The 22,274-nt window shown below is 37.8% G+C and overlaps 1 protein-coding gene across 1 annotated transcript in view; it reads left to right on the top strand.

The window, feature by feature from the left end:
- SCFD2 (sec1 family domain containing 2) overlaps window positions 1–22,274 on the top strand; it is a 185,478-nt gene that overhangs the window by 46,537 nt on the left and 116,667 nt on the right. Inside the window, exon 4 of the mRNA XM_058024299.1 lies at window positions 2,022–2,197. Within this exon, the coding sequence (XP_057880282.1) occupies window positions 2,022–2,197 (176 nt within the window). The remainder of the gene's footprint in view (window positions 1–2,021; window positions 2,198–22,274) is intronic.

Genomic DNA, 22,274 nt, shown 5'->3' on the forward strand with positions numbered 1-22,274 from the left:
AAATCCTGGATCTGAGTGGTTCTAGGGGTATTGTAAATATCACAGATGAGATGCTGCACTCCTTAATGCCAGTATAAGTTTTGTTAATGACTTGCTAAGGTCAGGATTTTCCTTGTACTTACATATGTGTTGGACTTTCTTTTGGTGGTATTCTGAGGGTGGGAAAGAATTTGATTGTTTATCTGAAATGGTGCTGAATGGCTTTCAAACTGATCCGGTGCTTCATCTGGATTCGCTTTCACAAGGAACAATGTGGAACAAAACTCTTGAATTTTTTTTTTAATTGAAATCAGAAGTCTTGAAAGCCCTCCTATGTTTCTGATTCATATGAAGGAAGAGCTGGCAACTGCACCTTTTCTCAATTGAAGCAAGTTATCAGATTTTGAATATGCTACAATATATCAGCACTGCTCTGGGTAATAATGCAGTCATTATCAAAGGTATGCTGCAAGGCATCATGGACTGACATTTTCAAATCACCGTGTAAATCTGCCTGACACAGCTTTAAAAGAAATAAAATGAGACTGAAAGCTCCAGTGTTTAGTCTAAAAACACACATGGCCATGGTTGCTGTTTTAGCCTATGTGGGCTAACCGTGGAAGCCTTTTGTCAGCCCTCTGGCCCACTGAGTGGTGTCAGCTTGATTTGTGTGTTAATTTGCTGACTTTTCGGTTTGATGCTTTCCATTAAAATTCACATAAAGAGCCCGTGTGTTTTTGCTTTATTTAGCAGCTTTTCCAAATCTAAATGCTCTTTCAAAGACCGCCCTTGATATCACTGAAACTAAGAGGAGGACCTTTCAACATTTATTCACTGTTGGAATAATTTATTTGCCATTTATATGATACTGAAAGGATGAAGGCAAATGGGGAGCCTTGTTAAGTGATGATATAACCTAACACAGAGAAGAAACACAGTGGCAGTTTTATAAGATTTTTTCCTTTATGGAAAAATTCTGACTGAAATTATCAATGTTGTAAGCTATGAACCAATAAGCATCAGGACACCCTCATGACTTCCTGGCACCAAAGACTGTCCCATTTAAGTTAAAGGATCCTCCTCACTCTAGCTCATATATCCCTGCTTTTTAGGTCTGGTTTGCTTGAGGAAGATGACTTGTTACTGGCAGAGGCTTCCAGGAACCAGCCCTGGCCTGGGTCGCAATCCAGACTTGCAGCTAGGATGGTGTTTTGACACCATTTTTGCCTGTCTGTTGATGGCATGTGTAATTGCCATCTGTGGTGATTTTCTTTGGATAGTTGAGCTGCCTTCCTTCCTGAAAGAGATCCCTTCCAAAATATAAGTTGCTTGAGCAGTTCAGCTGGCATTTTAATGTTGGATAAACAGCTAATCCTGTAATGTTCATCTGGCCCAAATGGCGCCCCTCATGCTCTTCTAATAAGAAAAGATCTACAGGACCATGAGTGGGCATTGGGGTGTTTATTTTCAAACAGCTGGTGAAATCATGCTGTGGTTACTGCATGTCAGAAACTGAAGGGTCACACAGTGGAAATGTCCCTTCCAAGAACAGCTCCAAAAGTCATTCCTTGTGTCACTAACATTATATCTGTTTCTTGAGTCAAGACTAATCAAAAAATGTACCCTCGGGAAGTGGTGAGAAGATTTGAATTTGCTATAAAGTAAAAAACTCACAAATTGCCATTGGACTTCTGGTAAAAACAGAAAGATTATTTAGAAGTAGTCATCAAATATTATTTCCCTAGCTGAAATGAATGTCCCTCTTTGTCTGAAAACAAAAGTATTACCCTTTATGTCACCATCTGTTGTACATTGTAAAAAACCTACCATATTGCATATCTCAAGGCACAATTCATGGATGATGTAAGTCTTTGTCCTGACCTGTTGCTGCAGCTGAAGCTCCCAGTGATTGGAGCAAAGCTAAGATCAGACCCATAGTGGAGAGGCCTCTAAAGTTCTCTATAACCTTTTCACAATAATTTAAAAAATGTAGTTTTGCATTTGTCTCCACTGAATGCTGTGTCCTGTTTTCCTTTCTACAGGCAGAGTCACCCCCGAACAGCTCAGCTCATACATTCAGCTTTTCCGAAACAATCTCAAAGCTTTGGAGAACCACTGTGGTCTTCTACAGCTTGTGCTGGCCACAGTCCAGACTTTGAAACACCCCCAAACTTCCAAATGGGACAATTTCCTTGCCTTTGAGCGATTACTTCTGCAGGTATGTTTAATATTTTCCATTGCATTCTGTAGCTTATATTTTTTTATCAAGAACTGCATTGGGATGTCTTACTAAGGAGCTGTTCCTTATTACCAAATGGGTAAAAGGAATGGTAACCTATATATTTATTCTTTTATAGCTGTGTCTAAGAAATTATATAAACAAAAGAGTAGGCATTAAAGGTGAAGCATATCAGTAATCTGAATTGGGTGACAGTTTTACATTTATATGAAGTTTCAAGAAGATATTGATTCTGGCATTGCCTAGGATTGTTGTTGTTATCATTATCATTATCATTATCATTATCATTATCATTATCATTATATGCTTCTTGAGGTAACATGCTGAATCAAATGCAGAGAGGAGTTTGTTACTATGTAAGTGTAAAACGTGTTTAATTTTTTGAGTTGGAAATTCCACACAGCAGGAGAGTGAGGTTTCTCTTGTTCAAAACTGTCATCTAACCTCAGTTTTTCCCACCATCACATTTTTTATGGCATCCTGTCTGTGACCACAGTATTATTTACATACCATTTTCTATCACATTTGGATTGCTCTCAGGAAATTAAGAGTTAGTGGTATTTTGAACTTTATCCTACTAACCTTTGGAGATGTACCAAACAAAGGAGGAGCTTTTTCTAAGAACCTAGTAAAGCTAATTTCTGCTGAAGTTCACAGAAAGCTCAAAACTTTTCTTCCTGTACTATTTATTTTTTAACCATCTTCTGAAACCCTAAAAGAGGCATGTCTTGATGAGTAAACTCCCAATGAAGTTTATGAGTCAGCTTTAAATGAGTGAAAACCACATACCTCTGTAAAAATTAGGTGTCTGGAACAACCAACCAATTTGATTCTCCTCATCATCTCTGGCAGCAGGGTACAGTCCCTGGTCCTTCAAGAAGAATACGCCCATACTTCATTTCATAGCTTTGTAGTCAATGGCTTCCTGCAAGGTTTGGAAAGCAAAAAACTGCGAAACTTAGATAGTAGCAAGCTCTTGTCTAAATTCACTTTCAAAACTATTGTCTCTTGGTAAGACTGAAGTATTTTGGAGTATCATAGGCAACTTTCTTTATTAAAAAAAGGAAAAACACCTCAGGTAAAAGAACTCATTCTAGCCATTCTATAGTTTTTCTGTAGAGGATGGGACTGACAGCCGATAGTCCCCTTCTCTCTCCCACAGTGAGTCATGTCACATAGCTCTTCTCAGAGGCTGGCTAAGTTCCATCTTAAAGTTCAGCTTTAGAATTAAAATAAAGCTGCAAGCTCAGCATTGTTTTCACAACAACAGACAGCTGCCTATATAAAAGCCATGCAGTAAATCAGCAGAGAATGGGAAAACAGAGGTAAGGAACAACCAAACTACATATTTCATGAAAAAGAAATGTTTAACAAGCACTCTCATAATCGTAGGTGGCTTTGGATTATACCCTCTGCCTTCCACCATCATATTAAGGTAAACTGTGTTAGCCAAAGCAAACTTTCTAGGCTAGCATTTCTAACTGTTCCTGAAGTACATACTTGTTTTCAGTAGTTCAAGCAACAGTTATTTTGAATTATATAGACTATTTTGAAGACAAAATCTGACATGCATTATCTGCTTCTGAGTGCATGGCCTGTCTTTGCACTGTTTACAGGGGTATGTAAGGAGAGCAAAGTATTGAGACCCAGAAGACATTAGAGATATTTTTATTTTAAAAAAATCATCCAGAGCATTACTTTGTGAATGGTTGGTACATAGCACACTGCACTAAATTTGGTGCTGTGATAGTTTATTTCAGCAGTACTACTGAGAAATTCTTTAGCATATTTGTTATGTTTCATATAGTTTAAAATAATAAATCTTAAAGAATCCTCAATAAAAAGTACTTGTTTCAACATGAAAGCAGTATTGTTTCTATTGTATATTGGAACAACATTGAAGACAACTGTTTGTAAAAGATCTACTGGGACTAATATTGTTAGAGTCTGACAATGTAGGAATTCTAGATTTTCTGCTGATGGATGAATGTCAGATTCCAGCTGATGCTAAAGGAGATAATGCAGTAAAAACAGTTGATGTTAGAATCTCAGATTTCCCAAAAAAATAAATCTGCACAGTGCTGGAATTTTTGTTGTTACTGGATCTCTCTGATGGCTCTCATGATTCTCTGATTAATCTAGTTTGTGCTTTTCAGAAAAAAACCCACATTGTTAATAAGAAACCTTTTGTCTAACTATTACACTGAATAACCTTTTTGGTTTATTCTTTTTCTCTCTGCTCCTTGATTTATCCTTTTCAATTGCAAGTACTCAGTTGAAAAAATGGTCTGCTAGAGTTCAAAACAGCCCACTTTACTATTTTGTCGTAACTAAAATCTCTACATTTTTCCAGACTTATGTTGGCTCATTAAGTTTTTTACATCTGCATCAAGGAAGTTTGATTTTGACTGAATGTCTGCTAAAAGTGCAGCTGCATACTTAGCACAGTGCTGTTTTCTTCTTTACTGGGATGGATGAGTAGTTTGAGAATGAAATTAGATTTCAATGGAATCATAGTGTTGACCTCAAAGGAAAGAGGATCATGATCTAAGAGTAATGCATCAAAGTGATTCATTTTGTCAATCACAGGTTTTCTCTGTGTTTTACTGCTCTACCTCTGCACATGATAGAGCTTTCATTACTGAGGAGTTTTAAATACTGTGTGAATTGAAACAGCTTGTCCTATTTACCTAGGAGATATCCTACCCCATTGCATTTTTCTTCTCTTGAGATCCTCTTTCTATTTTTTCTCATTCTAACCATCCATAAAACTGATAAATGGGAAAGGGAAAAGAGACCAAATGCTGCACCACACAGCCTGTAACTCTCCAGTATTCCTCATGTGACTGCCTTGTTTCCCTGCAAGCAAAGATTTAGTATTTAGGGAGGTAACAAAGAAAGAGTGTTGCCACTCCATACTTCTTAGCTATATTCCCTGTTCCTTTAAAATGTATGTCTTTATGGGGAGAGGATTTAAACCTCTGAGTTAAAGGACTTAAGCCTTTTGCATTTTCCGAGGTCTGCCATGCTAGCTGGTCCTTTTCTTGGGCCCATGAAATACAAAAGCACAGGAGGAGCTGTCTCCAGACTAAACAAAATGTGACACTGTGAGAGAAAAAAACCTTGCTTTTTTAAGATATACTACTCATATATTTACTGAGCAGGGATTTTTGCCTCCAAATTCAGTTTAAAAGTACCCAGCAGATAGTGTGAATAGGACCATAATGTGCCCCAAGGGAAAATGTCTTTCCTCTTTGCATGGCTCTACTCTAAAATTGTTGCGGTTGGGTGCTACCTCTTAGAATTTGCTGAATCCTTCTGGCATAACTTATTCTCAATATTTAAGAGTAAAGTACTTGTCATACTGAGTAGAAGTCTTATTTTATTAACCTCCACCATTTAATTTCCAATATTAGGATTTTTTTCAGTGACCCTTCCCAAAAGAGGAAGCTGTCTTTCTTCTTTAGGATGAGGACATTCCCTTCTTTTTTAAGGTATCTGGGGTAAACTTCCTTCTAAAACTGCAAATGTACCAGCATTGTTGTCTTAGAATAGCTGAATTGACAAAAATAAGTGTATCTGAAAGATTATTAAATTCATTGCTATGATAGTGTTGGAGAGGGAAATCTTGCTTCTTGAGAGTTTTTGTGCCACAAAGTTTTTGCACCAGCTGTCCAACATTTCACAATTTTCTGGGAAATTAGACAGCTTCAGCATTGATGTAAAAACCATGATGCTACCATTGGATCTCAGAACTGTCAAAATTTTGTTTTGTGATGCTGATTAATGTCACATAATCTCAAGAGTAATTTGAATTAAATTCATAATAAAGGATAGTATAAAAACCCACAAACCAAACAAATTCACAAAATCAATCCATAACCAAAAATTGTTAACACTTTCACAGTTTCATCCTATAGATCAGTGGATATAACTACCTTTATGATGCCTATCTGACTAAAAGTCCTTTCAGCTACCATAAAAAAGAGAACATTAATATTTTAGCACAAGCAACTGGAATTTTTAGTCACTCTTAGTAGTAATACAAGTAGGTCAAATACTTTGGTGGTGGAAGCTGTGTACATACACTTAGGGTGGAGAGCTCTTGACAGTACAGTATTTTCATGTTTAAAATTCCAAGTACTAATTAGTACTAATTTGGTGCTGTAAAATTGTTTTATTGTTTTCCTTGGTGTCTTGAGAAACAGAAAGTATAAACATGTTTTTAAGGAAACAGAGACTTAATGCCAGATGTCATTCCAATGTGTTTATTTTCCTTTTGGCAGAAAGTGGTTATGAGTTTAATCAATGACATCATTCTCTTATGAATATTAGCATTCAAATTCGGGAAAAAAAAGAAGTGGAAAAATCACAATACTGCTGAGTATTTTATATTGTAGTTAATGTTTTAGTAGCAAGATTTAATAGCTAGGGTGTTAGTAACCATGTCATCCTGTGCTGTGACTCTTTACCATTTTTACAAATGTAAGGTACACAACTCATTACTTAATCAAGGGTGACATTATTATTTATTTGCACATAATAGGTTAGGCGTTCCTCACACATGCATGCCTGCACAGAAACCTTTGCCAATACATTTGGAAACTCTTAAGACAGCTTACAAATTTTCCCTGCCTAGAACTCAATGTAGTTTTTAGACTCCTCAGCTTTTCTACAGTATACAGTAGTCATTAGGTAACATTTATTGACTCTAAACTGGTGTATACCAAGGGCTTAAGCATGGGCTTTGGTCTGCTCAAGCAAGCAGTTTACTAGAAAGAAGTGAGAAAATAGAAAAGCTTTTGTAGTTCTTGCTCTTGCTCTGCAAGAATAATTAATGTCAGCTGTTGAGAGACCTTCACTTCTACAGAGACTAGATTACGATCAGTGACATTCCTTGTTGTTATTATTTATATTGCTTTTTCTGTGTGTAATTTATAATTACATAGCTCAGCTCACTGCAATAATAATCTTTTTGGTGGCCTACAATGCTGATCAGTTAATCTCTTCAGAAGTGATATTCCAACAGTATTTGGAAAGACCCATAGTGTTAGCTGCCCACAATTAGAGATTTTACATTTTAAAAATAAATCTTGAAATTAGCTCTTTTCAACATAATTAGTTGAAATTGAAATTAGTTACTTTTCAACATAAAGCTACCTATGGAATGAATTGTCTTGGTGGGAGTCTTGCATGATACCATGGTGATTGCAAAGGTCATCCTCTGGAATTTGGTATCTTTGGATGAAATTGTAGTTTGGACACTGATACACATTCTGTCTTACACAACTAAACAATCAAATGTAATTTGTTGATTAAGTAAAAATAGTCATGTATCAATTACTTAAGCTTTCAAATTATTTACTGTTCGTTTTTATTTAGCCATCTGTTTGTTAGACTTATTGCATTTACACTGCAGTCAACTCCATTACATGCAAACCCATTTGGATTCTTCCTTTAACTTCTTAAGTTTTTATTCTACATGAAATTTATATTTAATTTCATGGCTTTTCATAAAAACTAGTATATACAAACCCTGAAGTATCTTGACACCTGTCTCACATGGTCTCAATTCCTTTTGCTTGTTCAGTGCCTCTTATGCTCATGCTACCTTGTTTTTAACTGGAATTCAGATGTGTTTATGTGTTTCTTAAACATTTCTATAAAGCAGAGCCCTAAATTCCTGGAGACATCTTGGTACTACAGCAATAGAGGTGAAAGAGTGAACTAAGTTAGAGGAAGTGATGAGTTCTTTTCAGAGTGTTTGGTTTTGTGTCACCATCTATGACACTCCATAGAGAAGGAGCTTGTTGGCTATAATCCATATTCCATGGGCTTAGGGAGCTTAGTTATGGGTCATTTCCCAGTTTGACATGCCAGGATTAAGGCATTCCAAGTGGTTCTGCTCAGAAAGAAAGATACGTATGTACATATATATACACATATAAATTATTTTATTCTATATGTATATGTAGAATTCTTCTTGTTAAAATAGTTTCCTGTATGTAGAATGCTTTTGCTCATACTACTTTGAAAGTACAAATAAGATACAGTTAACGATTGTTTTAACATTAAATAAATGCTTTGAGAGTAAACAGAAGCTGTCTTTATTAACTGTTTATTAATCTGTTGAAAGAAAACTATTTTAAGTTTTTCTAACTCTGGCTGACAAGGGGCTAAAATATTTTAAGTGTGGTTACCATAGCACATGGGAATTAAGAATATCTTTAAGTATTCTTGTCAAAGAAATGGTCTGAAAATTGCCAAGTATTTGGTCTGAAAATTGCCAAATATTGCCATTATGGCTCTCATTTAAAACACAAAGATCTCCCTCCCTCACCCTCTGAAAGGGCTAATATTTTGTATCCAGACACAGGTCACCTAGAACCTCTAAAATGAACACTAAATGAAGAAATGGCTTTCTTACCTGAACAAATGTCAACATCTGAAAAACTTTTAAAGCCTTATGGGAAGGGGCAAAACATATTAAATCAATTGGAGCTGTTAAATTAATGTTCTATGTACAAATCAAAAATACTTCTTGTAAAATAAAAGAATCCCAATGTATAAATTACTGTAATAGGAGCCAGGTTTTCAGAGAGGGTAACAGAAAACCACTATCACCCCCTCTACACGAATGCACTTTCTTTTGTTAGAGGTTTAAGCAATTAATACCTTTTACTTGCCAGGTTTTTTAGATAACATGTTGTGGTTACATGGCAGCTGCTCTCTGGTGAAACCATGCTGCAGAAGGGCAGCATTACTCCCAGTGTCATGAACACTGCCACCAGTGAAACCCAGAGTCCTTCACCAGTCTGGGAATCCCTGTGCAGAGCTATGGCCCTGCCTGTCACTTGCCATTCTTTCTCCTCTGTGACTTTTCTCCTTAAAATGTAACATTAACTCCTTACTTTCTGAAAGATTTGATGTTAACTGTGCCAAAAGGTGGGTGCCCACAATCCCTCCCAGTATATGTAGAGGAGTAGTGAGGAGACTCAGTATTAATAATATTGAATAAATCATCATTTATTCTTTGACTGATGATTGTGCTCCAAGAGGCAAAGCTTCTGTTGCATGTACTCCCAGTAAGTCCTTGCTTTGCTCTACACGGTGCTCCAGTGGTAAGAGTTGCCTACTACCTGGTTTCCTTTAGGTGCAGGATCTGGTTTCCAGTGTCTGCTTCTTAAGGAGATTTGTAGCACCCTCACAAAAAAAAAAAAAAAATTGTCTAGCTTCTTTCTGGTTTTACTTGCACAGGATAGGCTGTCATACATGAAATATGTTTTAAAAAGCACTTTTCCTACGTGGCAATTGTCTCCAATAGCCTGGACAAAGGTCATGGCTTATTAACCCACAGAAAAATGGCATGCATTATTTTGGATCCAACAAAGTGGAGGAGTCAAGAACTCTTGGCAGCAGCATCTTTTATATTGGAAGGCAGGGACTTGTAAGCAGTGCCTTTTAAGATGTTGCTTTGTGGTCACAGGTAAGCAGTATGAGACTGCAGATTCCTTTAGTTCATATTTTTGCCTCTTAACTACAGAAATCCCATTAGCAATGCCCATTCATCAGCCTCCTGATAGACAAGTTAATTATCAAGGCTTTGCTGAATACTGAATCAAGTGTGTTTTTGTGGTGTTAAGTCTCTGCTAATAAGCTCATCAGTTTGATGTTAATTGAGTGTTACTGGCAGGCAAAGTCATATATGAATAGAGATGGGGAAGTAGACAGCTCCATTTGAATTCTAGCATTTTATTTTGTATCAATTTCATTCACTATGCTACTCATAGTTATTTGATAAAAATACTTGTTTGGTGTACTTTTTTTTAATGCTTTCAGTCAAAATGGTTCACTCAGCTTGTCATAGGCTAGGTAGGAAAGGCAAGGGGTTTTTCTTGAGATATGTAGGATTTCTTAGCTAATAATTGTAATTGGATATTGCCCCCTTTTAAAAGCCAGACTGTGTTTACCTTTGGATTTTTTGTGCTTTCACTAACTATACTGTAGTCTTAAAGGAAATGAGCATTGCCTTATTTTTACAGCCCCTGTGTCCTCCCTCCCAACAGATACTGTTGTAATAATAATGAAGTCAACACCACAAAGCACAGTGTATAGTGAGAACTTTATTCATAGGAACTGCTTATCATAGGGTTTCTTAGCTCAAAGGCAATAATCACCTATCAAATCTCTTATCTGCAAACCAGTTTGATAGTGCCAGCACTGTATATGTGGGTTTGAGTGTGATTATATTAGTCTGTCACTTTGGTTTTCCTTCCTTTGTAGGATATACTTGATTATTTCCTACAGACTAGCAAGAAGAAAGCAGAGAAACAACACAGTTGAAAGCTAGTGGAAAACTTTACTGTGGGCAATATCCAAAATTAACAGTGGGGCTGCCACTGTTTGTCTCCCCACGTTAATGAGTCCTATTAACTTTCAACAGGCCCCCCACACTTCCTTGGGTCAGATATTTCCAAGCACATGGATCATGCATAGACATAGAAGTGCATTTTCAGCAGGAAAACAAGTATATTCTTTAATTTGATTTTGCTTATTTGATGAAAAACAAGGTGGTGTTAATTTTCTGAGCTTTCAGGCCAGCTAAGATCAGGGTGGTCTAGGACTTAACTTCTTTTTCTGACTTAAGATTTTGTCTTTTATGTGGTGAAGTGGAACTGGCAGTGTGTTGGAGAACTCACAATACTGTTGTTTTCAATGAAAACCCCTCTGCCAAAGGAAGCTACACAAAAAGACACTAGTACACAACAAGCTGATTGTGGCTGGTCTAGCTGTGGAGCCATGGTAGATTTTTTTCATTATAAATTATAACATAATTGTTTGTATATGTATAGACTTGCTTGCTATTGTTTGCTCATTTCCAGCAAAGAAGGCAGGCTCAGCTCTCCTTCTCTAAGTTAGAAAAGCAAGTCATGTTTGAAAGCAGCATGCTGATTTGGCCAGCAAAAAACTAGTGGGATTTTACCTTTGCAGTAGGTAATGGAGAATAATTTTTAAAATCAAATCTGGCTTGCCACTGCCTGTATAGTACTTACTGCCAACCATGAGTTTTCCTGGGAAATGAAAAGAGGTTTTCCTCTAGGGGTTGTCTTTCTTTAGGTTTTTTCCAGTTCACATCTCTTCAGCTACCAGTTACCTTACATTGCCATGAGGTTTCTTTAGGCACTCTCTCTGTCTAAAAAGATGCCTCTTCAGAAGCCTCCCTATTTCACTCCATGGCACCATATTTGAGTAGAAGAGCATCAAAGTCAGCACACCATAGACCTGACAAAAGTGCATTTAACAAGACTGTAATAAGACTGCTTGATTCGCATTTGTATCCCACCTTCCTCCAAAAAGCAGAAGGAAGTATTTGCTCCATACTAGAAATTACCTGCATTTCCTATTCTGAAGCTTCTGTAGCATTGTAGTCTCTGTTTACTCTTTTGTCTATTTAATAAAAATGCTTTGTTAAATAAAAATGTGGTAGGCATGGGAGAAAAAATTAAATTTCCTCTGGATGTTTCCCCTGCACCACCTCATCCCAGATTGTTTGCCTTTGTGTGCCTTTAAAACAAATAGCATGTTGTTCTGTGAGTGTTCTGTAATTTAAAATAGTGGTGTTGCCTGCAGAAATGAAGGGTACTATGCACACGTAAAACTTGTATGGTATTTTCTAATGAAATACGACAGCTCATTTGTGCAGCTGTGTCTAATAAGGCATGAATACATTTAACTGCTGTTTATGTCCTCACACTATTTGTTTGAAGTACAGAAATGTTGTACATTCACATTAAGCAATTCAGTATAGAAATCTAATTGTATTGTATTGATGGGAAGCATTTCATGATTTTGTAGCAGGTTAAAACATATGGTTATAGTTACAATAAATAAATTACTTGGTCCATAAACCATTGCCATTCAGCACAACTGTCAGGTTGATGTAGGTTTATTCTTCAGGAAAATAAAATGTAGATAACAGATAAGTAATAAATTATAATCTGAGTCTCTGGGGAAGGGAAAAGTTTCAAATTCTTTTTAACGAGGGCACTTGGAAGAGAAGAGGAGAAGGTAATGTGCCAGAGATGAGAAACTCTCCAAACATGACTTAATTCTATTCATCAGTTTTTCTTCTATATTTCTTCCCTACCCATCCTCAAGTCTAGGGAAAATGAGGTAGCTGCTAAGCCATAGGCAGCAAAGGATTCAGGCATGTTTCATAGTTGCATCTGATTTACCCTTGCATAGTACTGTTGCCTTTTCTGAACAGAACAGAAATATTCTTCTCTGATAAAAAATAATGAATGGAGCAGAAATGTTCTTCACTGATAAAAAATAAGGAGCATTTTCTTTCAGGTTTTAAAAAAATTGTCTCTGGCATTATCTGAATTTCTTAACCCAGTATTCTTCTGCAGCACAGAAACAGAGATAAGACAGTTGAGTTTGGGAAGATATAGATACTGTATTAAGCTACCTGCAACTATTAATAGCTGTAGATATTAAATGTATCTGCTCAGAATACTGTTTTCCAGTAACAGTATCAGAGTGTGGTTAACATAAAGGATCCCTGAGGAAGACTGGCACAGATCCTCAACTGACTTCTCATTAACATATATTTTAATTATGGCTTTGGTGTCCCTGGTGACCAGGCTCTCACTGGCATAATTTTTTTAAAGTTCTGTTTGGTTTTAAAAGTATTTTTTTTTTAATCCTTCATTCTTACATCTGTTTTAACAGATATGGTTATGAAAAAAACTCTGCAAGTCTCTGCTTACATCCCAAACAAATAATATTTAAGAAGCTAAGGTTCTTGGTATCATGTACCACTAGTTAAAGTTCATTATCTCTACTGCACAGTAGCCTCAGCTGGACATAACTCTTCGGATTGTAACTATATGATTCATAGGGAGAAATGTCAAAATATATGTTCTTGTACCAAAAAAAGAAAAGAAAAGAAAAGAAAAGAAAAGAAAAGAAAAGAAAAGAAAAGAAAAGAAAAGAAAAGAAAAGAAAAGAAAAGAAAAGAAAAGAAAAGAAAAGAAAAGAGAAGTGAAAATCTCTCTTAGCTTTCTCACTTTATTTGACTATCCTGCTTCTCTCTGTGTAGGTTTTTCCCCAGATTCTCTTTTCTGACCAGGTTATTTAATTTCTGGAATTCCACAAAAAAATACTCAATGCTCAACAAGTCAGTACACAACATTCAAGTTGAAACATCTGAATTTCACAGTTCTGGAGAGCCTCTAGAGCAACTCAGCACCTTCTGTGTCCCTTATCTACTGTTTCTCTAAGCTTGTCTTGGTGAGACCTTGGCTTCTGCCACAGCTGTAGGAAATCTGTGCTTTTTCTCTATCCTGTGGAAGAAAAGGCTGTTTGAGAAGCTACCTACTGTAGGAGAGAAATGGTTCACATTCATCTTCTCATTGCCTCCACAGAGATGACAGCAGCTGCACAAGGACACACGGTGCTGCTGCTGCAAGGCAGTGTCACTCATTGGCATAGGCCAAGTCTGGCTTTGCATGCTGGTTTAGTTTCATCTGCAGAGTAGAGGTCGAATATACTGAAGACATATATGCCCATATTTAATTTGTAGGGGTCTGACTGCAAGCATTGGCAACAAATGTATAGATTGGGAAGCCACCATGTGTTTTAGGGGAAGTCTGTTAACAGCTTGCAAAAATTCAATGTTTTGCTTTGGGTTCTGATTTCATACAATTTTTGAGCAACATGGAATGAAATTTTTTCTCTGTATGAATTCACCCATGTAAGATTATCAGTTTGAACTTCAAACATCAGCATCTGCAAATGGTTTTGTTGCCTCTGTGAAATTAATTGTTTCCTAGCCTATCACTAGGCATACGTGTTTTATCCATAGCCTGAGCAAGATCTCCTTCAGAAATGATTACTAGCAAAAAATGAATTGTTTCTTTAGGATCTGATGGGTAGACTTAGAGTAGTAAAGATAAGCATGGAGTGGTGTGCCTCTTCTCATTATATTTCCCTTCTGTAAGTCAAAAGAGGAGACATAGTTTTAAGACATCACTGAAGCACTCTTGCCTGGCACTAATTTTCTTATCATTTTCCTGCATGTGTTATTCATAGGAGTTTTATTTTCATAAAATACATAGAGGCAGAGGAAAGCTTTAAAAAATCTTCTAAATCTATCTCTTAATTGTTTTCAGTAAGTAATGGCACAGGAATGGAATTTCTTTACGTAAAAATACAAAAGCTAGATGCTGTCTCACACAGGGAGAAACATATTTCAAGCAGATGGGCTTTCAAATGAGGATGAAAACAGCAACTCATGGATGACCAGGTGCCAGGTTTTTCTGTCCCGAAGAACTAAAAATAATTTACATATTTTTGTTTTTAAAACATTTGCATGTCATCTTGGCGTGATTACTGGCACATGTTGTATTGATCAAACTTTATTGTCACATTATTCTTTCACATTCAAGGGTCACATGTGCTCCACATCTGGTGAACATTGAAAAGCCTTTTGAAAAGCATCACCATGTTTTTGTTCTTAGAAATGCTTGTGACAAATATCACAGTCTTGCATCTGCTTCTGCAAGATTGGTTGCAAACAGGATGCACTAGGCTGTGCCTACTGTCCAGTTACAAAACCACGAAGGATAACATAATACATTTCCTGTTAACTGAAGTGATTAACTGCTTGGCTATTGGTCCTTGTTCCTTGCCCTAGAATGACTGATAGGAATGAACTTTTTTATAGCGAATTCATACTGAAATATAATCTTGCTTTTAAGCAGAGCATGCTCTAAAACCCACTAGCCTAGTATTCAATGTCAAAAGTCTCCAAGAAGCTACTACTTAAAACATTCTGGAAAAAAAAAAAGGTTGAATGTTTTCTGATAGATCTGCCAGTGCAGTTCTGTTTGGTACATTGCTCAGTGCATTCTGTAGTGTGGCTGCATGACTATTTAGCACGCTTCATGACAATGACGCTGCATTTATGGTGAACATCTGACAGTGAGAAGTACACTCACTGTGAACTCCATCTGTTTAGAATGTACATTTCCCATACCAAACCAGTTGCACGCAAAGAAGATTGCAGTGTGCTTTTGGCACATTATTTATTATGTAGGGCAAAGTTAGACACCATGATTAGCATCTTCTTGTGTTTCACCCTTAGGTGCATATTATATAAAATCTCATTTGGAGATACCTAAACCCAAACCTGAAACATGTTTAGTTGGGCTTAGAATGAAGGAGAAAATATTCTCTTGACTCAATAATGACCTTCATTTCTCTTTTGGGACTTGACTTCTGACACAGAGTGAAGGCCAAAATAAAACCCAGACTGAATGAGGGCCCTGACTTAAACCTGCTTTTAATTAAGCCTTGTAAAGAAGCTTTTCTGCTAAAACTCTCAGGTTGAAGAATTCATGCAAAAAAACCTCCCTGTGGCTTATGAACAGCCAAAGTGGGGACATTCAAACATACATTTTTGAATAGTTTAATCCAGAAAAAATGCAAGTGAGAAAATCCATATTATTTCTTTAATGCGGTTTCTATCAGATCACTGCTTCTCCAGTTATTTTATTTTTTCATTGTTCTGTGTGTTTCAGTTAAAACTTAATGCTGCTACAAGATGTTTTGATATTAACAAAAAATGAAACTGAAATTGTTCTGGTTTCCTTTTTTCCTAATTGCACATAAATCTGGCCCAGTTCAGCTGGACACAGTTACAGCGTGCTAGACATGTAATACACATTTCAAATCAGAATCCTTGTGCCAAGGCAAAGGTCAAAGTAATTTTCTTGTTTGTTTGTTTTTAAAGGGATTAAATGAATGTAGTTTTACCACAAGGAAACTGACATCGTCCATTGCTCACTCACGGCTTTGAAGTCCACATTTTAATGGGAGAGGACAATCCTGTCTGGACCAGTGGCAGGGATTATTTCAGAAGTAAAGGCTGTGTGTTTTCTGTGCAAAATGATGCTCTTTGTGCAAGATGTCTGCTAGATCACTTACACTATCAACCCCAGACAAGAGCTTATACCACATTAAAAAAGAACTGTGGCTTCAGTGACAGGCTGTAAACAAAAGGGGTGGGATACAGTTAATGGCAGCAGTATAGTGCTAAAGAAAAATAAATAATTCTCTTTTACTTGCAACTGGCAAATGCCCAAATGCTGAAACATCATCAATCATCCTTGATGACTAGATGAGATCATAAACTGAATGAGGAAAAATAAAGTTGAATTTAACTTAAATTGTGATTGGCACAGTAAAAATTAACTTTCACCCTAAAAAATGTTTTCTTCTTCCAAAACATTTCTAATTGCCACCCTTCCCAACTTTTCCCCACCCACTGCAGAAGTTCCAAGTGCTCCTCAGTGTTGGTAATGTCAGCCTTCCATGTCTGTTTCAGCATGTGCTTTTAGGTTTTTTTTGTTGAGAAGCAAGCTGCTTTTGCATTTCTTCCAAAAAAACATCTTAAGTGCAGTCTTTATATAAATACTGAACATCATTTTACTCATAACCTCATAATTCACCAGTCTAGCAGCTGAATAATGTAGCAGGAATAGAAGACTGAGAAGCAAAGGATGTTATACAGACCAGGAGAGTAATTCTGACAAAAATCTGTTGGGGAAAAACTTCCTGAGAAAAATACATTGAGTTTCTTTTTCAGTTCTTCACACATTACAGTTTATTGTGAACAAAATACACACTCAAGGGAACAGTTATGTAGTGTCAGGAAAATTGACTTGGTATTTTAATTTTTACAGCTGTTTGTGTTTTGCACCATGATTTTTTAAAAGTATCTATATCATATCCCTGGAAAGAGTTGTTTGTTCTTCATGAGTGGATGGCTTTAAATATAAATAATTTAAAGTTCTGGAAAGTTTGAGACTTAGTAGAAATAATACTAAAATTCCACCAATAGTGTGAAGCCCTGACATTGGATCTGGCAGACTACAACATTATTTAAAAGATAAAGCAGTGTATCACAAATATTGCAGCCAGGCAATGATCATTACTGATTTTTTGAAAAACATCAGATGAGAGACTGGAAAAATCAGTTTGTCACTGATTTTGATAAGTAATAAGCAAGGAAATGTTGTAGTTTTAGACCATTGGTTTAAAGGCATTGTTGCATCCTGGCTATTCATGGCACATACCAAGTAAATTGAGAGTATCAGTCTCATTCTTAGGGGTCTAATTGATGCCAAATTGGCAGAGATTGAGTGGTATGGGAGCTCAGGCTACCCCTAACCTCCTGAGCTTTTGCATACTTACTTTATCAGTGGTGTAGATAAGGCTTTTGCTTCACCATGCTGTCAATCTGGTCTTTGCTCTAAGGTGAAAACTTTGAATTTAATTATGTAGCATGGGCTTGGGTTCAGCCCTCTCCTGTGATATCAGATGTGTAAAGGTCTGATGGTAATTAGTGTGTATTACTTGTGAGAGTTGGGAACAAAAAATGTGAGCAATCTTTTTGATATATACACTGAGAGACTGGATTTTCCCTCTTAATAAAAAAAAAAGGCATAAATGCTGACTTAGAATTGCTCTGATTATGTTGTGTTAAAATGGTGGATCAGTCATGCTGTTTGTTTATTTATTTGCATAATAAGATTTGGGGGGGAAATCCATTCTAGACTGAGTTAAAATTCTGCCAGCATATGATGATTCCACGTTATTTTATATGGAGAGAACTGTAAACTGAGAACTTGTAATTTTGAAGGAATGTCTTTCAAAGGCTCACTGATCATTGCAGCTTGGAGGGATGCAGCCAAAATAGTATTTTAACTTTTTTTTTCCCCCTGTTATACATGTAATTTTTTTTGTCTGCGTTGGCAGGAGGCTTAGTTTGTGGATAGATGTTTATCCTTTACATGATCACGTTCATATAATCATTCTTGCCAGAAAGTAGAAACATAAGTACAGAGGATTTTGAGACACCCTGAGTAGCTTTTGTGGACGTGGAAGATTTAACAGTAGTTGGTAGGGCTGTCTCAGTGGCCAGTGCAGGAGCATTTGGATGTGAGAACTGTGGGCTTTGTGGCAGTGCTCTGCTGCTGTCAGGAGAGGGAAACATGACTGACACACACCAGGGCCACATGGCCCTTCTAGGGCCACAGTGTCTTTTGAAAGGACCAATAGTAAAGGTTAATTGTAACACATTGTTCTGGAGTATTTTGTTTCAGGTTTGCTTTACTGAAGCTACCACATACATTCCTTGAGTGATTTGATATAGACATTTAATAACCTTGTCTTCTCAATTCATGGTATAGTTAGATGAGATAGGTGGCTAGTGAAATGTGTGACCTAATTCAAGACTGAGAACTGGTGGACTCCAAGTCTCAGTTATTTTGCAGTTGGCTCAGTGTTTGCTAGCCTGTGCTCAAAGGAGCTAAGAAAAAAGAGATTGTGCTGGTTCCAAGGAGAACTTCTTACAGCTGAAAGCTGAGTCAGCTCTTGCAAAAGCCATTGATACCTCAGTCTCAGGATAAAGAGTGAGTTTGGAACTTCCCAGGATTCCCAATGTTTTTTAAATCAAGAAATTTTACCCATTGTTTTGCCATTGCCATTAGCAAAGTTGCCTTTGCTGTGTGATTTCTACATTCCTACCTGCAGCATCAGAGCCTGTTCTGAATTTTGTGGCCATGGCACTAAATATTCTACATTTAATTACACTCTTTGCTGAAACAGCATGAAATACTGGCTTTTGGAGGTTACCCTTGCTCTTTTCATGATGTTTGGGTTATTATTGGTCATTTGACTGTTGATCAGTTACCTACTAGTTATTCTTAGGCTAATTTTTTTTTTTTTTTTTTTTTTTTTTGCTTTTAGTGCAAATTTTCTGTTGCTCTGTGCCTGAGGATTTTAATAGCTTCACACCAAAAGTTGGTAGATCCATCTATTGAAGGATAAGGGTATGCTCTGGAAGATTAGTAACAAGAATAACCTTCAGACATCCTCCATGAATTCAGCACTTCAGTTTAGTATAAAACATTGTTGTTCCTGTAGTAATCTAGAACTTTAGCAATCTGGTTTTTGGTAAAATCAGTAAGAATTAGTAGCAGAGATTTCAGATTTTTTTTCCCTGACAATAATTTTTTCTTTCAGTAACAGCAAATATGTATTTTTCATGTCCTTCACTTTACCCACGTGTACTAAAAGGTTGCAAGTTTTAAATTATCACTACACTAGTAAAACAATCATTCTTATTCTTCAATGATCCTCTGGGAATCTGGTACCAGAAATAAAGATTCCAGGAGCCAGCTCTCCTGCAGGAATGAGGAATTCTGATTACTGGTTTCAGAGTATTTGTCCACCCCGTGGACTGGTTCGAGGGTCAAGATCTGGCAAAGACATTTCACTCCCAAGGGAAGTAGAAGCTATTGAGGTCAGTGGGTAAATTTAAGTAGCTTCATTTTTCTTTTCTAATGCTTCTGCCGAGGATCATCTAAGCCCTCACAAAAGTTGTGCTAAATAAAAGGAAACTGTTGCACTTTAAGTATACATTTGCCTTTAGTGGCTAATGGAACATTCACATCATCTTTCATTTTGGACATGAAGTATAGCAACTTCTGGTTTTTCTTCAAGGAATTTGGTTTGTCGGGGAAACATCTGGTTTATGTAAATGAGCAGGGAACTCGATACGCGAGAAGATGATTGCAAAATAGCATCTACGTGGTCTCTGCATCAGTCATTCAGTTACCTTTTGCAAACATAAACAGCTATTACATCTGTAATTGCTGTCCCTTTTTCAGTGTGCCGTGTTAATGAACATGTTTTGCTCCTGTGAATTTAAAACAAATTAAAAAAAAAAAAAAAAAAAAAAAAAAAAGAGAGACACAGAGAGAGAGCTAAGCAGCATGTCCGCAGCAGAAAGGACGTAGCAGGATTTTGCTGCTGCTGGGATGCGGCTGCAGGGACCGAGCCCAGCCCGGATCAGTTTGCCAGGCGGCGGCTCCGCGCCCGCCGCGCTCCAACAGCGCCACCTGCAGGCCGTGCCTGTGGCCGGGGGCGCTCGGGCCGCGCCGCCGGGAGCGCCCGGTGCCGCCGGGAGCCTGACGGCTGTCCGGCCGTGAGGGCTGTTCCCCCGTGGGGACTCTCCGGCCGTGGGGACTCTCCGGCCGTGGGGGCTGTCCGGCCGTGAGGGCTGTCTGGCCTTGAGGGCTGTTCCCCCGCGGGGACTCTCCGGCCGTGGGGGCTGTCCAGCCGTGGGGACTGTCCAGCCGTGGGGACCCTCCGGCCGTGGAGGCTGTCTTTCTGGAGGCTTGTTCCCCCGTGGGTCTATCCCCCCATGAGGGCTGTCCCTCGTGGGGGCTGTGCCCCGTGAGTCTCTCTCGCCATGGGGCCTGTCTCCCCGTGAGGGCTGTCCCGCCATGGGGGCTGTTCCCCCGTGAGGGCTGTCCCGCCATGGGGGCTATGCCTCTATCCCGCTGTTTCACCTTCCTCGTCGCAGACCCCTGCCCGCGCTCCTCCCTTGTGTTAAAGTTTAATTATTCTTAGTTCAGCTTTGCTCTGTCTCGGCCATGTTTTATTAAAATTATTTTGGTGGCGTTTCTCTTCCATGTTTTCTGATGTGGAAAAACAAGTCGAAACCCACTTATCACATGAATCATTGTTAAAATCAGCAGTAGTCCTCTGTGTAAAATCTGCCAGTAAAAGCCGGGAGGATGGGGATTAAACCTGGAGCACATTAAATTAGTTCCAGTCTATCCCAAGCAGGCCCTGCATTGCTTGCTTAGGCAGGCAAAACGGAAACAGGCAGTTTATAACGAGGCTGGTTTAAAAACCGTGGGGTTCATTTGAAAATGATTTATATCTCTCACTTATATAAACATTACAAACGTGGGCTGCAAGCAGGAGGCAAATCTTTATCAAAATCTCTTTAAGAGCTTTTTCATTGTGAAGAAAATGGACAGCGTGTACTCTTGTTTGAAGATTCGCCAATATCTGTACGCTGATCTCTTCTCAATGCTCTTAGTAATTAAAATATGACTCAGGGTAGAACAGAGAGACCACCAAGCAGTAGTTTGCTAGGGTCTGACAGAAGTGGCCATGACTGAGGTGGCAGAGGGACATTATTTGGAGGCGGAAGAAGAGATTGTTCTGAGACTAGTTTAGGATTTTTGTAGTAGTTATAAAAAAAGAAAGAAAGGTGAAATTTTAAATAGAAGCAACTGTGTATACATTTATCTTCACCCACCCCCTTCCCATGCTGCTTTTCTTACACAGTAGCACAGACATTTTGTGGGCTATGTGATCTTTGCTAGGGCCTCCAGCACTTTCTGTTGGGAAAGATCAAAATGCTTGCTCCACGAAAACTAGAAATAGTCTGGGATATGAGGGTCCCAGGTGATGACTGGAGTGCTAACTCACATGGTAACATTTCTGGGTAACTTAATTGTGATGATGATGTTTTGAAAAGCTATTTTTAGAAGGAGTAAACATACATTAGTGCAGGAAAAAAATTATTTTCAGTAATAACACAGTTATTTCTAGCTGTTGCAATACCACTTTACTGCATTTAGGGTACATTATAAGAGTTGTTCAGATCCTGGATTTAACAGAAAGTGCTTTTCATATTTCATTTTGATGTTAATAAACAGTGTCTAAAAGAGCTTTGTAATACTAGTCTGCCTTCCAAAATATGATCCAAGGCTCAGATAAATGATTTAAAGTATTGTGTGCATTACAATATATAACAAAGGTATTCTGGATTCTCTCATCAAACTAGGGTGTCTCAGACCTCCATTTTTTTTTTGCTGCAGTGGTGTCTCCATACAGAGTATCACTTAGGACCCAGAAGTCTGATTGTCATGTCCTGAGACCATACTGACAAATGGCTTGTTAGAAAAGTGGAGTGCTGTGGAGTGATTTTAGAATTTTCTAGTAGTACTTTAAGAAGAAATTTGGATTTTTCTGCTGTTATAGTAGTACGAGTATGCTGCGATGGTAAAGGTTGGAAGCACTCCCTTCCTGAAGTGTGGGGAGCCAGATAAAAAGGAAAGAAATTATATCAAAATGCTGTATTTTCTTTTTAAGACCTGTGCAAGAGAGACTGTGAGATACACTG

This window comes from Melospiza georgiana, chromosome 5, assembly GCF_028018845.1.
Source record: "Melospiza georgiana isolate bMelGeo1 chromosome 5, bMelGeo1.pri, whole genome shotgun sequence".
NCBI lineage: Eukaryota > Metazoa > Chordata > Aves > Passeriformes > Passerellidae > Melospiza > Melospiza georgiana.